The 21,186-nt window shown below is 36.3% G+C and overlaps 2 protein-coding genes across 5 annotated transcripts in view; both read right to left on the bottom strand.

Annotated features, from left to right (window-relative positions):
- LOC139771764 (uncharacterized) overlaps positions 1–8,800 on the bottom strand; it is a 38,478-nt gene extending 29,678 nt beyond the window's left edge. For 3 of the 4 annotated variants that reach the window (XM_071704781.1, XM_071704784.1, XM_071704783.1), the window contains exons 1-12: positions 8,584–8,800; positions 7,211–7,352; positions 3,462–3,762; positions 2,622–2,802; positions 2,287–2,537; positions 2,029–2,173; positions 1,706–1,918; positions 1,448–1,630; positions 1,167–1,364; positions 914–1,050; positions 500–836; positions 55–327 (exon numbers count right to left, since the gene is read on the bottom strand). In XM_071704781.1, coding sequence (XP_071560882.1) covers positions 55–327; positions 500–836; positions 914–1,050; positions 1,167–1,364; positions 1,448–1,630; positions 1,706–1,918; positions 2,029–2,173; positions 2,287–2,537; positions 2,622–2,802; positions 3,462–3,762; positions 7,211–7,352; positions 8,584–8,596 — 2,374 coding nt within the window. In that variant the 5' untranslated portion in view covers positions 8,597–8,800. Of the gene's footprint in view, positions 1–54; positions 328–499; positions 837–913; positions 1,051–1,166; positions 1,365–1,447; positions 1,631–1,705; positions 1,919–2,028; positions 2,174–2,286; positions 2,538–2,621; positions 2,803–3,461; positions 3,763–4,995; positions 5,930–7,210; positions 7,353–8,583 lie in introns of those variants that run through there. The other variant, XM_071704782.1, reaches the window with a different exon arrangement.
- A 5,843-nt stretch (positions 8,801–14,643) lies between these two features.
- LOC139771763 (uncharacterized) lies at positions 14,644–21,112 on the bottom strand. Its single transcript, XM_071704780.1, has 9 exons — positions 20,709–21,112; positions 19,257–19,639; positions 18,955–19,177; positions 18,590–18,877; positions 18,364–18,491; positions 18,125–18,297; positions 17,650–18,046; positions 17,138–17,561; positions 14,644–17,047 (listed from the first exon to the last, which is right to left on the bottom strand). The coding sequence occupies exons 1-9, from the start codon at positions 20,788–20,790 to the stop codon at positions 14,895–14,897; spliced, it is 4,251 nt and encodes a 1,416-aa protein (XP_071560881.1). The 5' UTR covers positions 20,791–21,112; the 3' UTR covers positions 14,644–14,894.
- Positions 21,113–21,186: the final 74 nt, after the last annotated feature.

Genomic DNA, 21,186 nt, shown 5'->3' with positions numbered 1-21,186 from the left:
TACTATTACATTTTACCTACTGTGAATCAACAAAAATTAAGTTAAATCTTTTACCTGTTACATGCTCAGACAGCTGATCGGCGTACATCTCAACAATCTGTAGTGCCTCTTCCTCAGTTAGATCAGGCGTTTCGTATAAGCTCACTGATACTTCTTTGCCGTCAAAGCTAAAGGACACCTCGCCCCGTTCGTCCAAAGTAACAGAATGATCCGTTTGCGGTGTGTCATACAGTTGAGACGTTCGTTCCTCATGTATCGTTGACAACGATAAATTTCTCGCTAGTTCGTGACCATTTGACGACTGAATTTCTTTTGCATCTTTTCTGTCTGTGAGATAAAATCAAGTTATAAAGCTCGCTTGGGATACTATAGCAATATAAAATGTGAAAGTAACGGAATCGCTAAGAAAAAGTTTTTATACTTTTCATACAAACGAATCATTATCCCTATAAAAATCGTACAATTTAAAATTGCTATGTGTAATGCGCAAAGGGATTACCTTCGAATCCTAATAAAGACGCGGAACTACTGACTGTTCCCATGCAATTGGTAGCTTCGCAGGTATATATTCCTAAGCAGCAAGTGCCATCCTGTCCGGAAATGATTCGATGTATATCACCGGGCTTGAGTTCAACGTTGTCTTTATACCATTTTAAAACTGGCTGTGGAACACCGATAACCTTGCACTCTAAATTTACAGCGCCTTCTTCCGATAGGATTGCGCGTAAGCTTTCGAGAAATTTCGGTTTTTTGTAATGCTTGGGAATGATTAGCTTCAAGAAGCAGGAAGTGACGCTGTGGCCGAAATCATTTGCTGCTACGCATTTCCACTCGGCCTAAAGAAATGCAGAAAAAACGCTCATAAATGTCTTATATTACAATAAATATGATTATATATTTCATGAATATTCACTTGATCAACAAATTCGAGCTTTTGCACTTCAAAATGGCATGTGCCAAGATTCTCTTTTGCTACGTGATATTTGTCAGATTCATCCATGAACGCATCATCTCTATACCAAGAAAGAGTCGGTTCTGGTACTACGCTAACTAAAAAAAAGGAAAAAAAAGAAATACGTTTATCAGTGTAATGTAAAACCGTGTGAAATAGAATAACAGTCATTTAACAATTTGTTTATTGGAAAGAATAAGGAAAATATGACTACCTTGTACTGTAAAGCGAAAATCTTCGTTTATCCTTGCCTCACAACTTCTGAGACCTTTTATAAACTTTGGTGGTTGATTAGTGCTCAAAAGCTGGAAACGTTCTTCTTCGTTTAATTGATTTTGTATGTCTTCGATGGTTAATTCAGCTGTACTTTTGGCTTCGCCCATGCAATTTCTCGCGATACAGCAATAAGAACCTGAATATTTTCGAATAAATCTATGCTCTAATGGAGACTAGAGAAAAAGAAAAGGATGTGTAATAAATTTAGCGAATGCGTACCTAATGAATTAGTCCCGGTTAACTGATAGACGTCCCCTGGTTTAAGTTCTTGACCGTCTTTAAACCATCTCAGTAATGGCGTTGGAAAACCTACAACTTTGCATTCGAACGAGACAAGACCTTCTTCCGTCAAGACTGCTTTCAGATTTTCCATGAAGCGCGGTTTTCTGTAGTTCCTTGGAACTTGTAGAAAATAAAATAAAATATTGTTAAAGAACGATTGTATAAATTAGCTCTGTCTATTACTGTAATACGTACTAGACATTGCTACATAACAGCTCGTAAATTGCTTCATATTGTCTTCGCTGGTAGCAACGCACTTCCATTCACCCTCGTCCATGGCTTCTACTTGTTTTACTTCGATTGAATATCCTCCGATGCCATCCTCCATTACATGATACTTTTCGTTGGGCTCAACGCGGCCTTCTTTGTTGTACCAGGCGATCGCTTTCGGCCAGGGTGGTACTTGAACTATTATTATTGATGTTCCATATACGTATAATATACATCATATAAGCACAAAGTAATTATTAGTAAAAAAAAACAAAAAAAACAGAGAGAATAATTATTAATTAATTTACCGCGACAAGACAATACGATAGTGTCTCCGATCCGACAACATTTGTCTTGAAGTATTTGCTTAAATATCGGAAGTGGTCCAGATGGTGCCAAAGCATCTGCCGGTTTCAATGAACCTTCTCGACTTCCTCTTCCAACTACGTGAACCTGGGATAAAAGAACGACGTGTCTACGTTCCGTTCAATAAAATTGATGTTGAAAAATTTGGAGGAGGATTGTTACAATTGTTATTGCGCAATCGTAATAGCGAGCGCATTTACTTTTGAGGAGGAATAGGCCGTTCCCATGCAATTGACTGCCTCGCAGGTGTAAACACCGAGAGATGTTGGATCATCGGGATTAGCAGTCAAAGCAAAAACATCGCCAGCTTTGATTTCCTTGTTGTCCTTAAACCATCTCAATACCGGCGTAGGCACACCGATTACTTTGCATTCCAACGATACGGTGCCTGTCTCAGTGAGCAGCGCGCGAAGTTCTTCAACAAATTCTGGCTTTTTGTAAGCCTTGGGAACTAAAGATTAATCAAATTTGCTATTAATTTTAAGCGAGCTAAGTTAAAAACGTCGAATAAATGCAGGAGAAAATTATTGATTACCGATGACGGTGAGAGTGGATGTACACGAGGATCTTCCACTATGATTCTCCGCCATGCAGGTCCAGCATCCCTGATCCTCGACTGTAACGGGGGCGACATCAACACAATGAAAATTTCCTTCGTGAACGAGAGAGAACCTAGGTCCATCGTAAATAGGCGTGTCATCTTTATACCAAATTATCTGAAATTAGTAAATTTAATTTAACACTGTCATAAGAAGAAAATTCGGCTGCTACTACTTTATTGTAATATTGTATATTGTATATCGTATATATCACAAATACGATTTGCTGTAACACGCAATGTGCTATAATATATTAGGCTACTTTGTGCATGGCGGAAGAGAGGCATGCGAAGAAATTTCGGAATATATATCCCTTGGCATAGTATGCGGGCATGCGTAATAATAGTATTAATACGACGCACAAGAACGCGTAACCAGCTTCCTTTACTCTTCATCGTCTTTCGTCTTTCGTCTTTCGTCGCGAGTTCAGGTCATGGACCTCCCGGTGCCCATCTTAGTTCGCCTTTCCCGTTTTGCTCGGTACTAGGATAGGAGGAAGAGAAATGTCTGACAATAAGTCACTGCTAGTACCATCAGTTTCACCTTCCGGGTTGATCGTAATAGTTGATACGTACTATACATTATCCGTCTATATGTTAAGCCCGGACGTCTCTTACGTCATGTTACGGACATATGGGTATGTTGCCAAATAGAATTTTCTTCTCTTGTTAATATACAAACTATCGAATTAAATTAATATTCTAATACACGTGCAAACAAATTGCCCTCTGTTAGTATTTCTTGTTAACGTTATTGCTATGTATATTAAATCGTACCTTCAAAGTGGTTGAACTTTGAATTTCTACGAGAAATCTGGTTCGAGTGCCAACCTTCACCGCAAGATCGCTCAACCTTCTCAAGAAGACAGGAGGATCACCCTCTTCGTAACTTGGTTCGCTGATGCTTAAATGAATTTTCTTTAAAGCTCCTTTATCGTTTTCTTGTCCGAGTCTCGTTGCTACGAGAGAATAGTAGCCCGTATCATTTTTACGCGATTGCTTCAAAGCCAGTTGAACGATATTGCCTCGCATCGACAATTGATAACGATCCGATGAAATTGGTAATCCGTCTCGTAATCTGCAAATTTGGTAAGAATAATATTGATCTATTTTATACAGGACAACAGAAAACGTAGCACAAATTTATCAAGTACGAAGATCTTGTAATGCGGCAATGTATAATGTAGATGTCAATGAATTGAAATGCAGAAAGTAAAACTGTTTAAACAATACAAAGCACATCCGCGTTTATTAGTTTAATCTATCTTTACCTACTTGTACTTTCTTTTGGGACTATGGATTCAATCAGATCGACTGTTACTTTCGTCGAATTTATTTAATGTTTATTTATTATATCGTTTATTACCGGTTTTACTCATTTTCAATTTTATACATGACTCGGATTGTTTCCAAATTAATTCAGATCAAGTTTTAGATAAATTTACGCACTTAATGAGTAATAGATTTAATTCTATCCTATGCAGAAGTAAATTATACTCAAATATGTATACGAAGAGCAATATTTTTACTAAACATTTCCTTCACCTGCGTAATTGGTCATTTATGTGTGTTAAGATTTATTTGTCACAAGTGTGTGACAAATTAAATTTTAGATTTTTAAATAAAAAGCGAAAATTGCTATGGTTTTTATTTGTCAAGAATGTCTATTATTTTCCCGCGTTTTCCATGTGCGCGTGTTTTTACATCTATGTCTACGTAAAAATATATTGTACATTGGTCCGGCATATTTTAGTCAACAGAATGATCTAGAGTCTTGGCATTGCTCTACTGCCCTATTTTTGTCACCTTTTTCGCAGTGTGACGAGCTCACACAGAACCGAGAAAAAAAGTCGTTTACGTCTAACAAGTAGACAAGACACGCGATCTTTTACTTTTTTCATATAAACAAATCATTATTCGCGTTGTTTAAAGAATAGTAGGAACGTAGAACGTTCCTAAAAATATCACACATCAATGTATCAAACATGCAATTTGATGCAACTGTGTGCATCTGACGTGACACGACGTCCTTCAGTATAACTTAATTTCTTGTGTTCACTTTACATATTATTAAACACGTAATTTTGCACATAATATTTATATATTCAATAATATTATGCTTGTTATATAATTTAAAATTTACTACTCAATCACCAATATATATATAACTGATATTATATACCTACAAGGTGCTTAAGAATACGAATGATATTATATAGCTATTAGATAGAAGCTATTAGATAACTTCAAGAAAGTATAATTGTTTGTAGAAATATTAATATTAAATTAAGAACTTTTTTTATTCTCCTACCGGTATTCCGATCCATCGGACGAGGATCCAGTAATAACATTCTTTTTACCGTTAGTGCATTTACAGCAATCACTTCCCATGATGAATCAAAATGAAGAAAGCAATTTTTTATTTTATATATATCAGAATGCACCGTCGATGAGGTAATTGCCATAAATTGCCCACAATCTTTTACAAACACACAACATTTCGGCTTGATATAAGATCTATCTTTAGAGATTCTTCAATATCATTTTATCTCTGTACTTTCACATATCTAGAAATGTGCGAATTTTGCGAATATCAACAATGATTTGTCATATATTTTAGTTTCCGAGGTATTGATCTGCCGCGTATAATCTTCGTTCATGACACTGATGCGAGCACCGCGTGAGCGATAAAATTAGCGGGATACACATTGGTCGATCGAATTCTGACAGCGCGCGATGGCGCTCTGCAAATTCGTTTCATTGAGGCATCGGTATATGTCTCGAATCTATCGAGGATTTCACAGTGCATTAATTTAGATTTAATTTTATATCATTAAATTGTGTTAATAGTTGCGATAATAGTAATAACTTGTCTTTCGATAATGCCTAAATTTTTTATCTCTCCTCGTTCTTTCATGTCATTATCTTTATTTTAAAGTTTACAATCATGGATTTTCGAGCCTCTTAAAAGATTTTCCATCCAAAGATAAAATCTGCGACCGGGAAGTGAATTCTTTTATATTTTTAGTTAATGATTTAAATCAATTATTTGTATTTAAAAAATCGTTTATAAGAAATGCACAGCAAGGAAGAAATAATTGACCGAGCTCCAAATTACAGTTTCAACAATTACCATGCAGTTACAAATTTAATTGAGTTCACAACCACCTTTTTAACATCGATAAGGTAAGAGACGCGTACCGATGCACTCAAATCGAATGATTTAAAACCCTTTCTTAGGGATTCGTCGGTCGTCGCGACGCTCTCTCAGCGTCAGACTGATAGCGAAACGCCAACGTCAAACTGTCCCCTCCCAATTTTCCACCTCCATCAACGAGTTCGTTGAGATAGTTTCGAGGAACTCTAAGCAATAGGCTATCTCATGCTATCTCTTGCTTGCTAGAAGCTAGTAAGAGTCAACCGAGGCATATAGCTAGACCGGGCGGGCGGGGGCCTCTTTCATCTTTTCGTGAAAATTTCAAGCGCGTGGTGCGGCGCGGCGGTCGAAATTAGCTTACGTAGAGTAATATGTTCGTTGCACGAAGACGGATATAGAAAGTGGCAGAGAAATATATCAAAATTTTCATAATTTACTCGTATTATTATCGTGATATTGTGTCTGCGTCGTTATTACGATAAAAATACTCTGATCCAAAGAATATGCGGAATACATGATTTCACATTATAAATTCGATTAACACTAGCACGATGCGTATGTTAAATCATTGCATAAATGCATCAGAGGTAATCTCGAATGTATGCCTGAAGCAGTTTACTTAATCCATGTATGTTCTCAGTCTGTTATATATCAGAATAAAAAGTAATATATTATACTATATGTATAATATAAAGGAGTAAAACGTATAATGAACAGCAATCTGCATTTCTTTTATTTCCTTGACACGACTTGATTTTCTTAAGACATTGCATAATATGTATATGTATCTACATGAATAGGAATATTATAATAACAATAATCGTTATTATAATATTTAGTTTTCTCGACCTTATTCAAGATATAAAACTAAGCGAAGTCACACGGTGCGTTTTAAATATATTTTGAAATTATATATCGGATCATGCTGCCTTTTTAAATCAAGAATTACTTATCATTACCTCTAGTCTTTAATGATCAATATCGCGCGTGAAAACTATTACAGTAGCGTATTGCTCATTTTCTTAGGTTTCTTTTATTGATGTTTAAATTAAATGTTGAAAGTATACGAACGTATTGCTCACATTTATTGGCAAAGTAATGATCCATGCAGAAATATTGAGTGAGGCTACCTGCGGCAAGTAATTCGGTTCTCTGAAATTAAGTGCGCGACAGCTCAAAATAACTCGCGTTTGATCCTTGGCACGTCCCAAGGTTCTACATAAAATTAAGGCCAATGTATGAGAATGAACGATAACGCGTGAACTGAGTATATTGTTTCCAGATTAAAATATTGTAGTGCAACAGAAACACATGCAAAGCTGTTAACATTTTATTCTGTATTCTGTAAAATATCGTTTATTATACTTACAGTTCGAACCGTAAGTCATCATAATTTTCGAATAGAGCCAATTTCAGTTCGATAATGATATCTTCGCCTACATATCCTTGAACTGACACTATCTGATCTTCTTCGATCCATTCTGGTGGCCCTTTATTTTTCAGCGTATAATCTGCGTATATATTTATATTGCACAGTATTAATTAATTATACTATTGCGTTTTAAGATATATAAAAAATTTCTTATTAACTTTAATGTCAGTCTCTTATCGAAGAGACATTTTTTTATCGATACACACTATGACGGGAGGAAACTTTCTGTCGAAAAGCTACCTGCTATTTCGAGACTCACGTGTTTTGCCTAATGGCTATAGGGATGACGGTAGTACGTACACGCAAAATAATAGCACAAATGTAGATGATTATATAGCAAAAATGTGATAAAGCAAAGCCATTTAAGAACATAAACCGTAAAGCGGATTTATCTAAATTTCAAAGATCCTTAATTTCTTTCGAAAAATTGCTTTTTCTTGCAAATTTTGCGACCTCAAGTGCTCTCCGTATTTCGATTAGACTCACCGACGCACACTCAGATTGCACCATTAATATAAATAAAAATTTTTATGTTTAACCAGCAAAAATTTTGGTAAACAACTCCGTCGATTTTGATATTGAATCGATTTGTGAAGATATCATTTATTAAGCATGTTTTATAAAACCAAATATTTTTTAAAACATTCCTTCAATCACGTGTTTTACATCAGTCGTAAAATATCACGACATATATATCATATATATTAGAATCTGTAAAATTGACAGCTATATCAGAGGCAAAACTTAGCGATGACGCTTGATTACAAGAATTACAAGAATCTTATATATATAAGTATAATATACAAGTAGCGAATAAATTTCATCACTGTTAATAATAAATATTGTATAATAATTCTGCACATACACACACACACACACACACACACACACACACACACAATTTTTACTTATTTGTTTGCATTAATTTTTTAATTCACAATTCTTAGACCAAGTTATCATTTATCATATGTATTTTATCTATTTTATCTATATATATTAATAGCACTTACACACGCTTTATATCTTCTTCCATCCTCTTGTTGTAATACTTTATTTATATATTGTTATATTTATATATAATTACAATTGACAAGCCACACACACACACACACACACACACACACACACACATCGTTTTTTCATAACAAGAATGTATAAAAGACATATATAAGATTTATAAAAATCCGTCATCCTCCGTCATATTGTCTATGAACCGGCTGTATCGATTAAGATATCGTTTTGGTTCGTCGTTGCCGGCTCTACCGGCTATACCGGCAAACACGTTACGACAACTCAATTGTGCATCTTACCTGTTAAGGTCATCTCGTTAGATGTTACGTAGAACGTTCTTTCCGTACGTTGACATTACTCGCAGAGGGTCGAAATGCATACGCGCGTGTATTAGGTACTCAAGAAGACCTGCACCGTCTTCCGCCACCACCGTCACCAACTTGTTTCTGTCTTGATCCTATATTAATACAGCACACCCTATGCTACGACGTCTGACGGTAGGAGGCCCTGCTCCGTTCTAAAATCGTCTCGACGCCGCGCTCTCAACTTCGTCGTTTTAACGAAAGAAGCACATGCGCCGTATGAGATCTATGTACGTACCCTCTCTTTTACGCGTATATCTATTCTCTTTATCTCTCTTTCGCTGATGTAACTGCCAGTAATGTTCATGGCTCTTCTCCTTTTTATTTTCTTATTCTATATATCATATACATACACATCGAAATCACGATTAAGTAATTGATTAAATTTAATTTAACACAGAGTGCAAAAAATATTACTCGTATTAATAGAGACTTTGTATGAAAAATATATACAAAAGTCTAATACTGCGTGTATCTATAAAATAAGTACAAAACGCAGATAATTTCAGAGAATAATGTATAATTACCAATATGAAAAACTGTTGTGCAAAAAATTGTTTTAATATATCCAATCAAAAATATAAAATAATTGTGCATTACAACATAAATAGCGTTAATTTCTGTAAAAAGAAAGATTTAGGTGAATAAGCATTAATTGTTCAACATTTCATAATTTTAAAACAGTTAAAAATGTTTTTCAAAAAAATGTTAAAATCAGAAAATTGTGCAAAATAAAAAGAGGAAGTATGATAAACGTTTTAAAAAATTCAACATTTTTAAACCCATCCAAGCTAATAAAAAGTTATTGAAATGTATATAATATATACATATAATTGAAATAAAAAAAATATTTAATGCAAAAACTTGACATTGCTGGAACAAGAACGGCCGAAATAAATGAAAGAATATAATGCACGATGTATGTGTGTGTGTGTGTGTGTGTGTTATGTTCGGGTCTAAATTAAAAACATTATTTGTTTTTATTACCTTATTATATTTCGAGATCAAGCAGCACCAAGTTTCTTTAATTAAATATTTTTTAATTTCAATTAAAAATTATATACTATCTTTATATTAACAATGCCCTGCATTTGAAAATGCAAGGTGTGACTTTTTAAAAGAACTATATAATAAAATGTTATAAAATGTGCTGTTACAAAATGATGACCGACGAGAAAAACAAAGCTCCGAATTACCCTATACTAAACGAGTATCGGGTCTCAGAAAGTATACGTTGACACAACTATAACATTTAAATGTTTCACAAATTTCTTAATGTCTATTAAATAATTACAATTTTTTTTAGCAAAGTAATGTAAGTTGGGAGCTTTCCAGCAAGCGACACAAGTCAACACAAGTGTCGTTTTGTCTTTATTACTTATTGCCAAAAAAGAGAGATAGAACGACGTTTGTGTCGACATGTGTCGCTTGCTGGAAAGCTCCCATTGTAATGTATCTTACTGTTTCACAGAAAACACGTACATATTAATGGGTCCCTTCAATTTTCTATGGTGCCATGGTTAGCGTGAGAAATGAGTTGGAGCGTTTTGCATGCCGCATACGTGTGAATTACTTGTAATTTAAACCAATATAATTGATAAATATAATAATAATAAAAGAAATTTCATATTTCAATGATAGGTTAAAATTAAACAATTAGATGAATTTGATCACGTATCATAGACATGCACAAAAGATCATATAAAATATAAATGGTTGAAAGTAGGTACATATTACTATTAGAATGAGAGGTTAGGCGAAAATGGCGATTCTCGGCGTCGAAAATTTCGTTTAAATCGGCAAAAGTATTAGCATAGCATGTTGAGCAAGGAGGTCGACGGAGACATTCTAAGCGAGGGTGTTGCCTTCCCCACATCGCCTCCGCGGACTCACGCTGCTATTGGTCAGAGCACGGAATCCTACTGCCCCATCTTTGCATTACCGCCAGCGCTCTGATTGGCCGTAGGTTGGGCATCCGCGCCGTTATTCAAGAGATGGGTAAAAGTAGGGGTAGGCGTGCCGCTGTAGAATACCTACTGCAACCTCTTCGCTCATCATGCTTCCCGCGTAACAGGAGCGATTTCTGAGGACTTACAGACGACTCCAAACTCGAGATTCTCGCTTCATTCATAACTTAAAATACTTTTTATAATTTGTATGATCTTTCAATTAGCGTCTTAATGAATACGTAATATGTATATATTTCTCACTATTACTTAATAATTATTTAATACTAACATGAATTGTTTACTAAATTTGTAATGTATTTATTATTAATTACATTTGCTTATCAAGAGACACGGTGTCTTGTGCCAAGTATAAGCATATATATTATATATGCTATGTATAATACATAGCGATATGAATGTATAATATATTGATAATTCATGCGCACGCAAGATGTAGCGACGAATATCGCAAGATTAGCAATAAGAGATAACAAATTGAAATTAACTGTAATGTATATGTTATCTTCGATAAAATATACCTATAAATTTTTAGTAAACAGTTTATTCTATTAATTAATAAACACCAATAAAATATTGCAGGTACTATTTTATAAGCAAAAGAAAACTTTTGTATATCGTTAATTTTATTTAATCGGACAATTGCGGACAATTGCTTTCTCGTTGATTTAAAATAAGCCAACAACGATCGATAATCACTAATATCCTAGTAGTAATTATCGTCAAATCTGTGTCAAAATACATTAGAAATTAATAATGCAATGTTTATTTCAATTAACAGTATATGCTTCTCGAAGTTTAAAAATAAAAGTTTTGGAACGATATTGAAAAAGCGAATCGACAGGCAAAATAAAGTTTTCAAATTGGCGTACAGATATAAATAATTTTTTAAAAATGACGTTATGTTATTTTTATGTGCCATTTATTATAACGCATGCTCTCTCGAAAAAAACTGAACGATAAAGAGTTATAAAATGCTTCTGCATAATGCTAGCCAACGAAAAAAAAAAAGCTTATACGAATGCCGTCGCTCGCATTCGACGGGAAGACGGTCCGAAATGCTACGAACGACACGGGACTAATAAATCTCTAAAAATACGTTTATCTTATCATTGTTATGGGTCCTTTAATGTGAGGCATGCTCTCTCGAACAAGATTGAACGATAAAGAGTTATAAAATGCCTCTGCATAATGCTAGCCAACGAAAAAAGGAAGCTATGAATGCCGTCGCTCGCGCTCGGCGGGAAGACGGTCCAAAATGCGACGGACGACACAAAACTAAATCTCAAGAAATACGTTTATCTTATCATTGTTATGTCTCCTTTAATGTGATGCATGCTCTTTCGAACAAGATTGAACGATAAAGAGTTATAAAATGCCTCTGCATAATGTTAGCCAACGAAAAAAAGGAAGCTACGAATGCCGTCGCTTGCGCTCGATCGGCGAGAAGGTAGACGATCCGAAATGCTACGAACGACACGGGACTAATAAATCTCTAGAAATACGTTGATTTTATCAATGTTATGTGTCCTTTAATGTGAGGCATGCTCTCTCAAACAAGATTGAACGATAAAGAGTTATAAAATGTTTTTGCATAATGCATAGCCAACGATTAATAAATTCTTATAGGTATATCTCAGCAATCACCACAGATATAAACATCATTCAAAAACGACATAAAATATTGTAATTAGCTCTAATGTGATTAGTGTGATTGCAATATCATTAATAATACATCTCACATTAGGGAGGCAGCTGTGACAACGTAAACGACGCTGCTTTGGAAGCGGGCCACTCGCTATACTTAAATTTAAATCAGTTAAACCTTTAAAAATCAGTTAGCGAAAACACCAAATATTTACGACGCGCGCCGGCATTCCCGGACTCGGCGATCTAGGTCAAGGCCAATTTAGAAAGTAGGTCAATCAATACAGCTCGTGACAAAACTGTCCCGCCGCCCGCCGTTCGCCGCTCAAGTAGGTCAAGACCATGTGTCGCTGGCTAATTGGCGCGAGAAAGTCTTCCCTATCGTTTATCGCAAATATCTGGGCAACCACCGAAGATATAGAGATGATTCAAAAAGGACACTTTAGTTTATACTCTGCACTATTGGAATATCTCGATTTTATTACTAACAATTGCGTCCTTCCGTTTATTTAACATGATAAGCGCGCGCGTGCCGTAAATATCGGGCGTAAAATGATTTCTGACTTTCGTAAAACGCTTATATCTCGGCAACCGTAAATGATAGAAAGATGATTCAAAAAGCACTTTTTAGATCGTGTTCTACTCTATTAGAATTGCTCACTTTTATTATTACCAATTATTTATTTCCGTTTATTAAGACGAAAAAGCGCGCAAAATCTTAAGGATTCGGGCGCCGCGCTGTAGAATACCTACTGCAACCTCTTCGCTCATCATGCTTCCCGCGTAACAGAAGCGATTTCTGAGAAATTACTGACGACTCCAAACTCGAGATTCTCACTTCCCTCATAACTTAAAATTCTTTTTATAATTTTTATGATCTTTCAAGCGTCCCAATGAATACGTAATATGTATATTTTTCGCTATTACTTAATAATAATTTAATATTAACATAAATTACATTATTACGTGTCCTTCAATATATAATGCATGCTCTCTCGAACAAGATTGAACGATAAAGAATTATAAAATGCCCTTACAATAATGCTAGTCAACTAAAAAAGGAAGCTACGAATGCCGTCGCTCGTGCTCGACGAGAAGACGGTTCGAAATGCGACGAACGATACTGCATTTATCTCAAGAAATACGTTTATCTTATCATTGTTATGTGTCCTTTAATGTGAGACATGCTCTCTCGAACAAGATTAAACGATAAAGAGTTATAAAATGCCTCTGCATAATGCTAGCCAACGAAAAAAAGGAAGCTACGAATGCCATCGCTCGTGCTCGACGAGAAGACGGTCCGAAATGCGACGAACGATACTGCACTTATCTCAAGAAATACGTTTATCTTATCATTGTTATGTATCCTTTAATGTGAGGCATGCTCTCTCTAACAAGATTAAACGATAAAGAGTTATAAAATGCCTTTGCATAATATTATAAGCCAACGAAAAAAAGGAAACTACGAATGCCGTCGCTCGCCCTTGGCGAGAAGATAGGAGCTCCGAAATGCGATAAACTCTTTTCGTCTTATCTTGTTCAAAAGAGCATGATTTGTAGATGACATATATCAATGTTAAACTAAAAGTGTTTCTCGAGGTTCGTCCATGTGTCGGTCGTCGCATTTCGGAGCTTCGACTCTCTCACCGAGCGTCGAGCACCCGCATTTGCCGCGGCTATTTCTTTCTCGTCTGCTTTCCGGCTAGCAATATGCAGCGCATTCTAAAATCTCGTGTCGTCTAATCTTGTTCGAGAGAGTGTGCCTTGCATTAAAGGACACATAGCGTCGTTAACATAAATGTCTTACTTGAAATATTTCCAGTGTCACGTGTCGCTGTTTCGCAGCTTGGTCTTTTACGCCGAACGTCATATCTGACGGCACGAATAGCTTCCTTTTTCTCGTTGGCCAGCATTATGCAGCATTAGCAAATTAGCCAGTATCAAATTTAGCCAAAATGCATGATTCAATTGCATGATATTCGATAAAAACAGTACAGCCTTGTAAAAAGATTATGTTGTGTGCCTCATTCATTTTTTCTCGCGATCATCGTCAGATAATCGTCTGATAAAATTAAATCACGTACATTATTTATAGACGAGCGAATTAAACCGCGCTATTCGATTCATCACGTATAGTATAAAGAAAAGTCATTATTGAGATTCGATAATCTAACTATAAGAGTCTCTCAACTGGACGTTTCACGTAAAGATACACAGTCAGGTCTCGTCAGGACTCGTGGTGTCGTTCGCGCGTATACTTGGCGCGAGATACTGCCGTGTCTCTTGATACTTAATAATAATAATTATCTCTATATATATACATAGATATAACATAATAATATAACGTGAAATATAATGGAGTATGTAATAATTCGTATTCTAATTTGGTGAAAACGTACCTATAATACAGTTTATTAGAAGTAGAGAATTAACATTCATTATAAATAAAACATATAACGATAACAAGTTTCGATTAAATTACATACGGAGAATGCTATAAATAGTTTGCGATTTAACATATAATACTATTTCATTTTAGTGTACAATATATTGAGTCTCCTTAATCATTTAGAATATTTTAATTAATACATGGGATGTGTGAAATATATGTGACTGCAATGTTACATCGGTCAATTAGTGTTTCTTGGTAGATCGCCTCCAACGACGTGGCATCCACTCGTGTATTTCTTCCTGTACTCTTCGATATAGGAGAAGCACGATAAACGGGACCGCCAAGGTTTCTTTTTTAAAGAAATAAATATACATTGCAGCTATTAGCAATGTCAAATCGGTTATATAGCTCACCGTCGATCTGACTGTTCTTTTAGCTTCTAGAGCTAACTGTTTTCCGTTTGTTCGATCAGGAGTGTTATCTCCGACGTTCTCTTTGGTTACTTCGATTTCTTTTTTTATTTCTCGATACTTGCTACTCTCGAGTGCTTTCTGCAATTTCTCAACCTTTAATTCTACTGGTACTGTCGCTCCAAATCTTTCTCTAGAACTTGATCTCGATGAAGAGCGCGAGGAAGGTCTAGATGATATTTTAGATCTACGAGGGCTTTGCTCGTTTGAAACATTTTTCGTTAAGGATCGATTATTTCTTTCCTGAGAAGGTGTGCGATTTCGGGTTTTCGAAGATGATCTCGAAGAAGCACCTCCTATTTTTTCACTTCTTCTCGCGGCTGGAGATTGGTCCCTGGAGCTTGGTCTACTTCTGATGCGCTTCTCCTTCGCACTTATCGTGTCTCTCGCTGGAGTCGTACCCCTGGAATCAATGTTTTCTCTTCTGGAATTCGACGTTTGATTATTTTTCTTTTGTCTGTCGCCTTCATTCTCAATTTTAATTTTTAATTTCAATATCTCATCCTGCTCTTGTTTATCTGTTAATGGCACAAGTTTTTCCTGTGTTCGATGCTGTTGATCCTGGTCTTCAGAAATGGAGGACTTTCGAGAGCTAGCCGCGCTACCATGTCGCGAATGACTCGCGTGTTCCCGAACTATCTCGGTGTATTGATTTACAACAGCCATTCTAGCTTCTATTTCGGCTGCCTCTTCTTCAGGTGTTATGGATCGCAATTTCGATTGCATTCTTCGATTTTTTGCTGCTTCTGCCGCAGATATAATACTATCCGTATCCGATTCCGACATCGTAGATGTTTTTAGAGCCTCGGATATGCTAGAAAAAGTCGAAATTCTGTCGTTGGTGTCCATATTTATTTTTTCTATATCTTCTTGTTGATACGATTGCGATAACGACTTTCTGATTGGTTTCTCCGGAGGAGTCGATCTGTCAAAATTGTCCTGAAGAATTAATTCCTCTTTGGGCTTTTTTAGAATTGATTTAGGCATTACATTATTAAGCGAGACAGAAGTAACTGTTCTGATGGGTGGAAGAGACGAAATTTCATAAATTGATAATCTATCATATGGAATTTGTGATAATTCTGGTTCGACGTGTGGGACTGGTCTTCCTCTAGGATGATAAGTATCTTCTTCTTCGATAATTTGTCTTGCTAGGATCCTTGATTTTAATAATTTTAAATCTTCGCTATCTGCGCTACTGATCTCTTCTGACGACTCTTCGGAAGTCTCAATGCTGTTATTCTCCTCCGCCTCTGCTTTCGTTTGAGTCAACGATTGAGATTCTACTTTATTCACAGTGATGGATGGTGGAATTATTACCTTCTCTTCATTATTTGTTTGCATCGATTTTTCTCGTTGCACCTCTTCTAGTAATGATACATCTGCTTCGTGCCATCTACGCAGACGTTCCACGGATTCGACCTTGCTGCTTTTTTCCCAGGGATCTATTATTATCGTTTTAGAGGGAAGATTTGGATCTGATCTGGCTTCGACATCCGATAACAAAACTGGCGAAAGAAGTTTCAATGTTTTCGGGGCTGCATCTGTTTGCCCTTCGCTTGATCTTCGACGATTTTTTTTGGCCTGCCAGGAAGCAATTAAATTTTGTGTAGTGATACCGGAATTAGATAAGCGTCTTCGAAGCGATGGTTTCTGAATTGATTCAACATCTAATAGCATCGATTCGGTTTGTCTCTCAAATTGCATTTTTTGTTTGGTAATTTCAGATGCTTCTTCAGCAGCAACTGCGCGATAGAAACGTTCCATGGCTCGTTCGTGAAGAAGCTCGGTAGAGCTAACCGCTTCTCGCATTATTTCTACCACTTGATGCTGCGTACTAAATAATTCGGGAAGAGATAACGATATCGGCGGTGGTATAAGATCGTTATCATCTTCTGTCAACTCGATTATATTCTGTTTGCCATCTGAAACAATGATTATAAAGTTAGCCATACACGCAGAATTCTTTTTCTTTTCAAAATATTTTAGTCAAAAGTTTTTATTTATACTCTTACTTATGCTGCTTTTGACTCGAGTTTCTGCAGAGTTCTCCATGTCGATTGTATCTTTCTCTCGTGTTTCATCTTCCGGATACAGAACAAGCATAAACTCCGAGCTGCCGTGCAATGCGTTCTCATCATCCTCTTGCAGTATTCCTTGCGATTGTGGACTATCCGGTAGATATAGTATGGATTCGTTTACAACGGCGGTCTGTTTTTTTGAAATTGAATTTGAAGATGATAAAAAATGCTGGCTCGCTGTAGGACAATTCTCTTCTCTTCGGTGTTCTTGAATTCCTGGCACGTAGAGTGGAGAGAGACTCCTTTCTTTTGTTATAAAGCGCGACACGGTATCTTGTTCGATAACTGAAGAAGAGACTGGCACGGTTGCTGCTGATTTCGATGTCATAGTTCTTTCTTCCTTTGTAATGATATCTTGCTACATTGCAGAAAATAATAAATGTATTTTTGTTTTCTTTTAATCTAAAATTCAATTATAATATTTTTTATACTTGATTATTTCTTACCTTGTCTCTCACATTTTCCGCAATATTTGATCGATTTGTATAATCTCCAATAGCAACTTGTTGCTTCGTGAAATTGTGCTCTCTTGATCTGGCTGGAGGAATCGGAGGTTGTTCTTTTTTCAAAGTGTCCAGTGCAAATGTTACTCTACTGTCTGCTCTGGACGGTCTATCTAATGTAGAAGTTGGCATTGCGAGCCGTTGCACTGAAGCTGATCGCTCGTTGTATCCAATGTGACTGTTATTTTCATCGTCTCGTATTTTCGCTTCTTCCCTCGTTAAACTTCTAGTTCTCTGCGCTGGCATAGTGAAACTCTCGTGAACTTCTCGTTTATCGCTACGAGATCTGCTGATCTCTCGATGACTTTGCGACTTTTCATTCAAAGACGGTGTTACGATTCTACAACGTAAAATTATAGATTTATTGTTGCGCAAACAAATGTGTGCTAAATTTAAATATTTATCGATAATAAAATACCTTCGTTTAATGTCTGGAACGAAGATAACATCGCTTTCTTCACTAGGATCACTGACTCCGTAAGGATTCTCAGCCTTCACGCGAAACTTGTATTCGGAACCTTCGATCAGTTCTGTTAATGTCGCGGTGGTGCGCCTGCTCGTAGTTGCTTTAAGCCATACCTCCCAGCCAACCTAAAACAATCGTTGCCAAACTTCTGAAGGTTTATACGGATGGAAATAATAGTTCCGATTACGTACTCTATAGTATTCGACGACATAAGTCCCGATTTTACATCCGCCGTCATCTTCTGGCTCCTTCCACGACAATGTCACCGATCTACCTAGCGTCATTGCAACAGCTATTTTGCCGGGAGCAGCGGGTCGATCTGTTGATAGAGAGTTGATAATTGGAAAAAAAAATAAATTATCAAACTTGCAACATAAAATTTAAGCTTCGATCTAAATTAATGCAATATTATATCACCTGTCACGGTGACCAGAAAAGACGCAGTATCTTCGCCCAATTTATTCGTGACTTTAACAGTGTATTCTCCTCGATCACGTCGTTTGGCATCTGGTATTTTCAGAACTGATTCACCATCCATCACTTCAAATATGTGCCTAGTATCTTTAGATATCAGCTCTCCATCGTGATACCAGGTAACAACAGGCGTTGGTCTACCTGCTAAAGATACTTTCAGTCTAATGGTCTCGTCTTGCTCGAAAAGCAAACCATCCTCATATTGACGCGGCAATCGTATCCGTGGAGGTGCTAAACGTACAAATAATTCAGTGATTTATATATTATAAAGAGTCATGTTATATATTTTTTATCGACAATTTACTAACCTTCGAGAATTAACTTAGCTCTAGTAGCAATGTGACCCGCTCGATTGGTGGCAGTACATTTAATCTCACCCTCGTCATTAAGCGCGGTCTGGTGAATCAAGAGAGTGCTCTTTCCGTTATCCGTAATAATTCTGGTGCGTCTACTACTGAAGATCTCGAAGCCATCCTTAAACCACGAAATTTTTGGCAATGGTGTACCAGAGAATTGTATGACAAACTCAGCCTATATTGGAAAAAATTACAAATGCATTTAAGTTTTTTATATATATGATTTAATTAGCGTGCAATATAGATATACGTACCTGGTCGTTCTCAAGCGCAACCGTATCTTTAAGTTCCAGATCGAAATGAGGAGCGCAAGCGAGGGCGGCCCTTTGTAAGGTAACTGTGAGCGGTTCGGAAACCTCGCTTGGCTGTGAAAGTCCGAGTGCATTTTGCGCTCTGACTCGAAATTGATAGCGCCATCCTGGCTCGAGACCGCTTAAAGTTAGTTCTGGAAAGGCGCAAAGACCGGAGGTGCTTCGTACCCAATGAGGAGAGCCTAGTCGTCGATGCTCGACCAAGTATCCGACGATCGCCGATCCACCGTTACTCGGTGATCTCTCCCATCGTATTGCCACAACATCCGGCTGCGTTTCATTCGTTCCCGATATCAAGATAGGTCTGCCCGGTGGAGCCGGAAGACCTGTTATCAATCAAATTTACTTTAATCTTTCTTTCTACAACTTTATCAAAACTCATAATCAAACAACTTAATTTTATTTAAAAGTCGAAAGAGATAAGCGGTACAATATTATAACGTCAAGAAATATATTCTTGTTAGACTCGTGTACGTGTATGTATATAGAGCAGATGATTTTCAACATCGGTACGTAAGTATCGTTCCTAAAATAAAATGCGTCGGGTTTGGCAGTACAGTGCAGTAGAGTACTGAACCGACGCACCATCCGCAGATTGAATATTTCAGATACACTGTGATTCTGTATAATATAATATTCACAGACTGTACATTACTTAAAAAATGGACGTGGTATAATACTATAGTATATAATTAATGGACAACAGTAAATTAAAAAGTGTTTTAAATCTTTTTTAATCTAGAGTTAGTAAGGATCTAATTGTGAACAATGAAGTATATGCTATTAGAACTGTTTCACTGTCGAAACTATCCAATTGAACGTGGATTATCAATAATTGTTCTAATCTTTGAAATCTTAAATTTGCACTACTAACACTACTAACATTACATACGACGAGCCTTATGAAGAAAAGTTATTGGTTACACATTCTTACATTTACACATAATATATATAATTAAATTTGATTGTAATTATGATAATGTTGTAGTTATTATTTAAGTCATAAACTGTGTACGGTATGTTAGAAAATTATTTGCAATCAATATTTTTACCATTATTAAATGTAATTACAATATAAAAAGAGATTGAATAATTTATATTTAATTTATATTTATAAGAAAATGGGCAAAAATGATAGCTTCCGGAAATAATCAAAATAATGTTTATCATTTTTTAAATTACGTGAATAATAATTTTGTTATTATAAAGAAAAGAGGAAAGACAGAACAGGGATAAAATTTTTATGCGGATGCGAATGCATTTTAGAATGTAACATTTATTATATCAAATGTTGTTATTAATATTGCATCTAATTAAAATCGTGGCTCTCCAAGTTCCAATTTCAAAAATTATTAAGTTATAAAACAAGGCGAATAAAACAATAAATTGATTTACCTGGGCCATCCCAATGTGTCTTTTTCGAGCTGGTGCCAACGGAGATGCTCCTCGAATAATCTTTCGTAATGGCGTTGCCCATTATCGTGTTTCCTCTTCCTCCTCCTTCTCGTCGAGCCTAGCTCGACGATTACTTCGTTTCTGATCAGTTTTCCAATCGTTCATATACCAAAATGTCAAAAGTATCACATTTACACTATTTACAGTACTGTCTGATGAATGATCAAAGAGCAAAATGATCTTTGATGATGCCCAACTTGGGAAAGAGAGAGAAAGAGAGGAAAAGAGAGAGGGAGGGGGGAGAGAAAAAGAAACACAAGAAGAAAAAGAAAGAGATGGCCAAGAAGGGAGAGAGAAAGACGGCAAGTATGCTTGATATAGCGCGAGGCTCGATTGAGCACTGGCGAACTTCCCCGTGGTCCACGACTGTAGCGACACCAAATCTCTTCAGCTTTTCTCGACGTCTATCTTTGTCTCA

This window comes from Temnothorax nylanderi, unplaced genomic scaffold (genome assembly GCF_030848795.1).
Source record: "Temnothorax nylanderi isolate EJ_2023f unplaced genomic scaffold, tnyl_v1.0 TNYL_tig0044_pilon, whole genome shotgun sequence".
Taxonomy (NCBI): Eukaryota; Metazoa; Arthropoda; class Insecta; order Hymenoptera; family Formicidae; genus Temnothorax; species Temnothorax nylanderi.
Note: the sequence above shows the minus strand (reverse complement) of the source record. Positions and strands in the feature narration are given on the sequence as shown.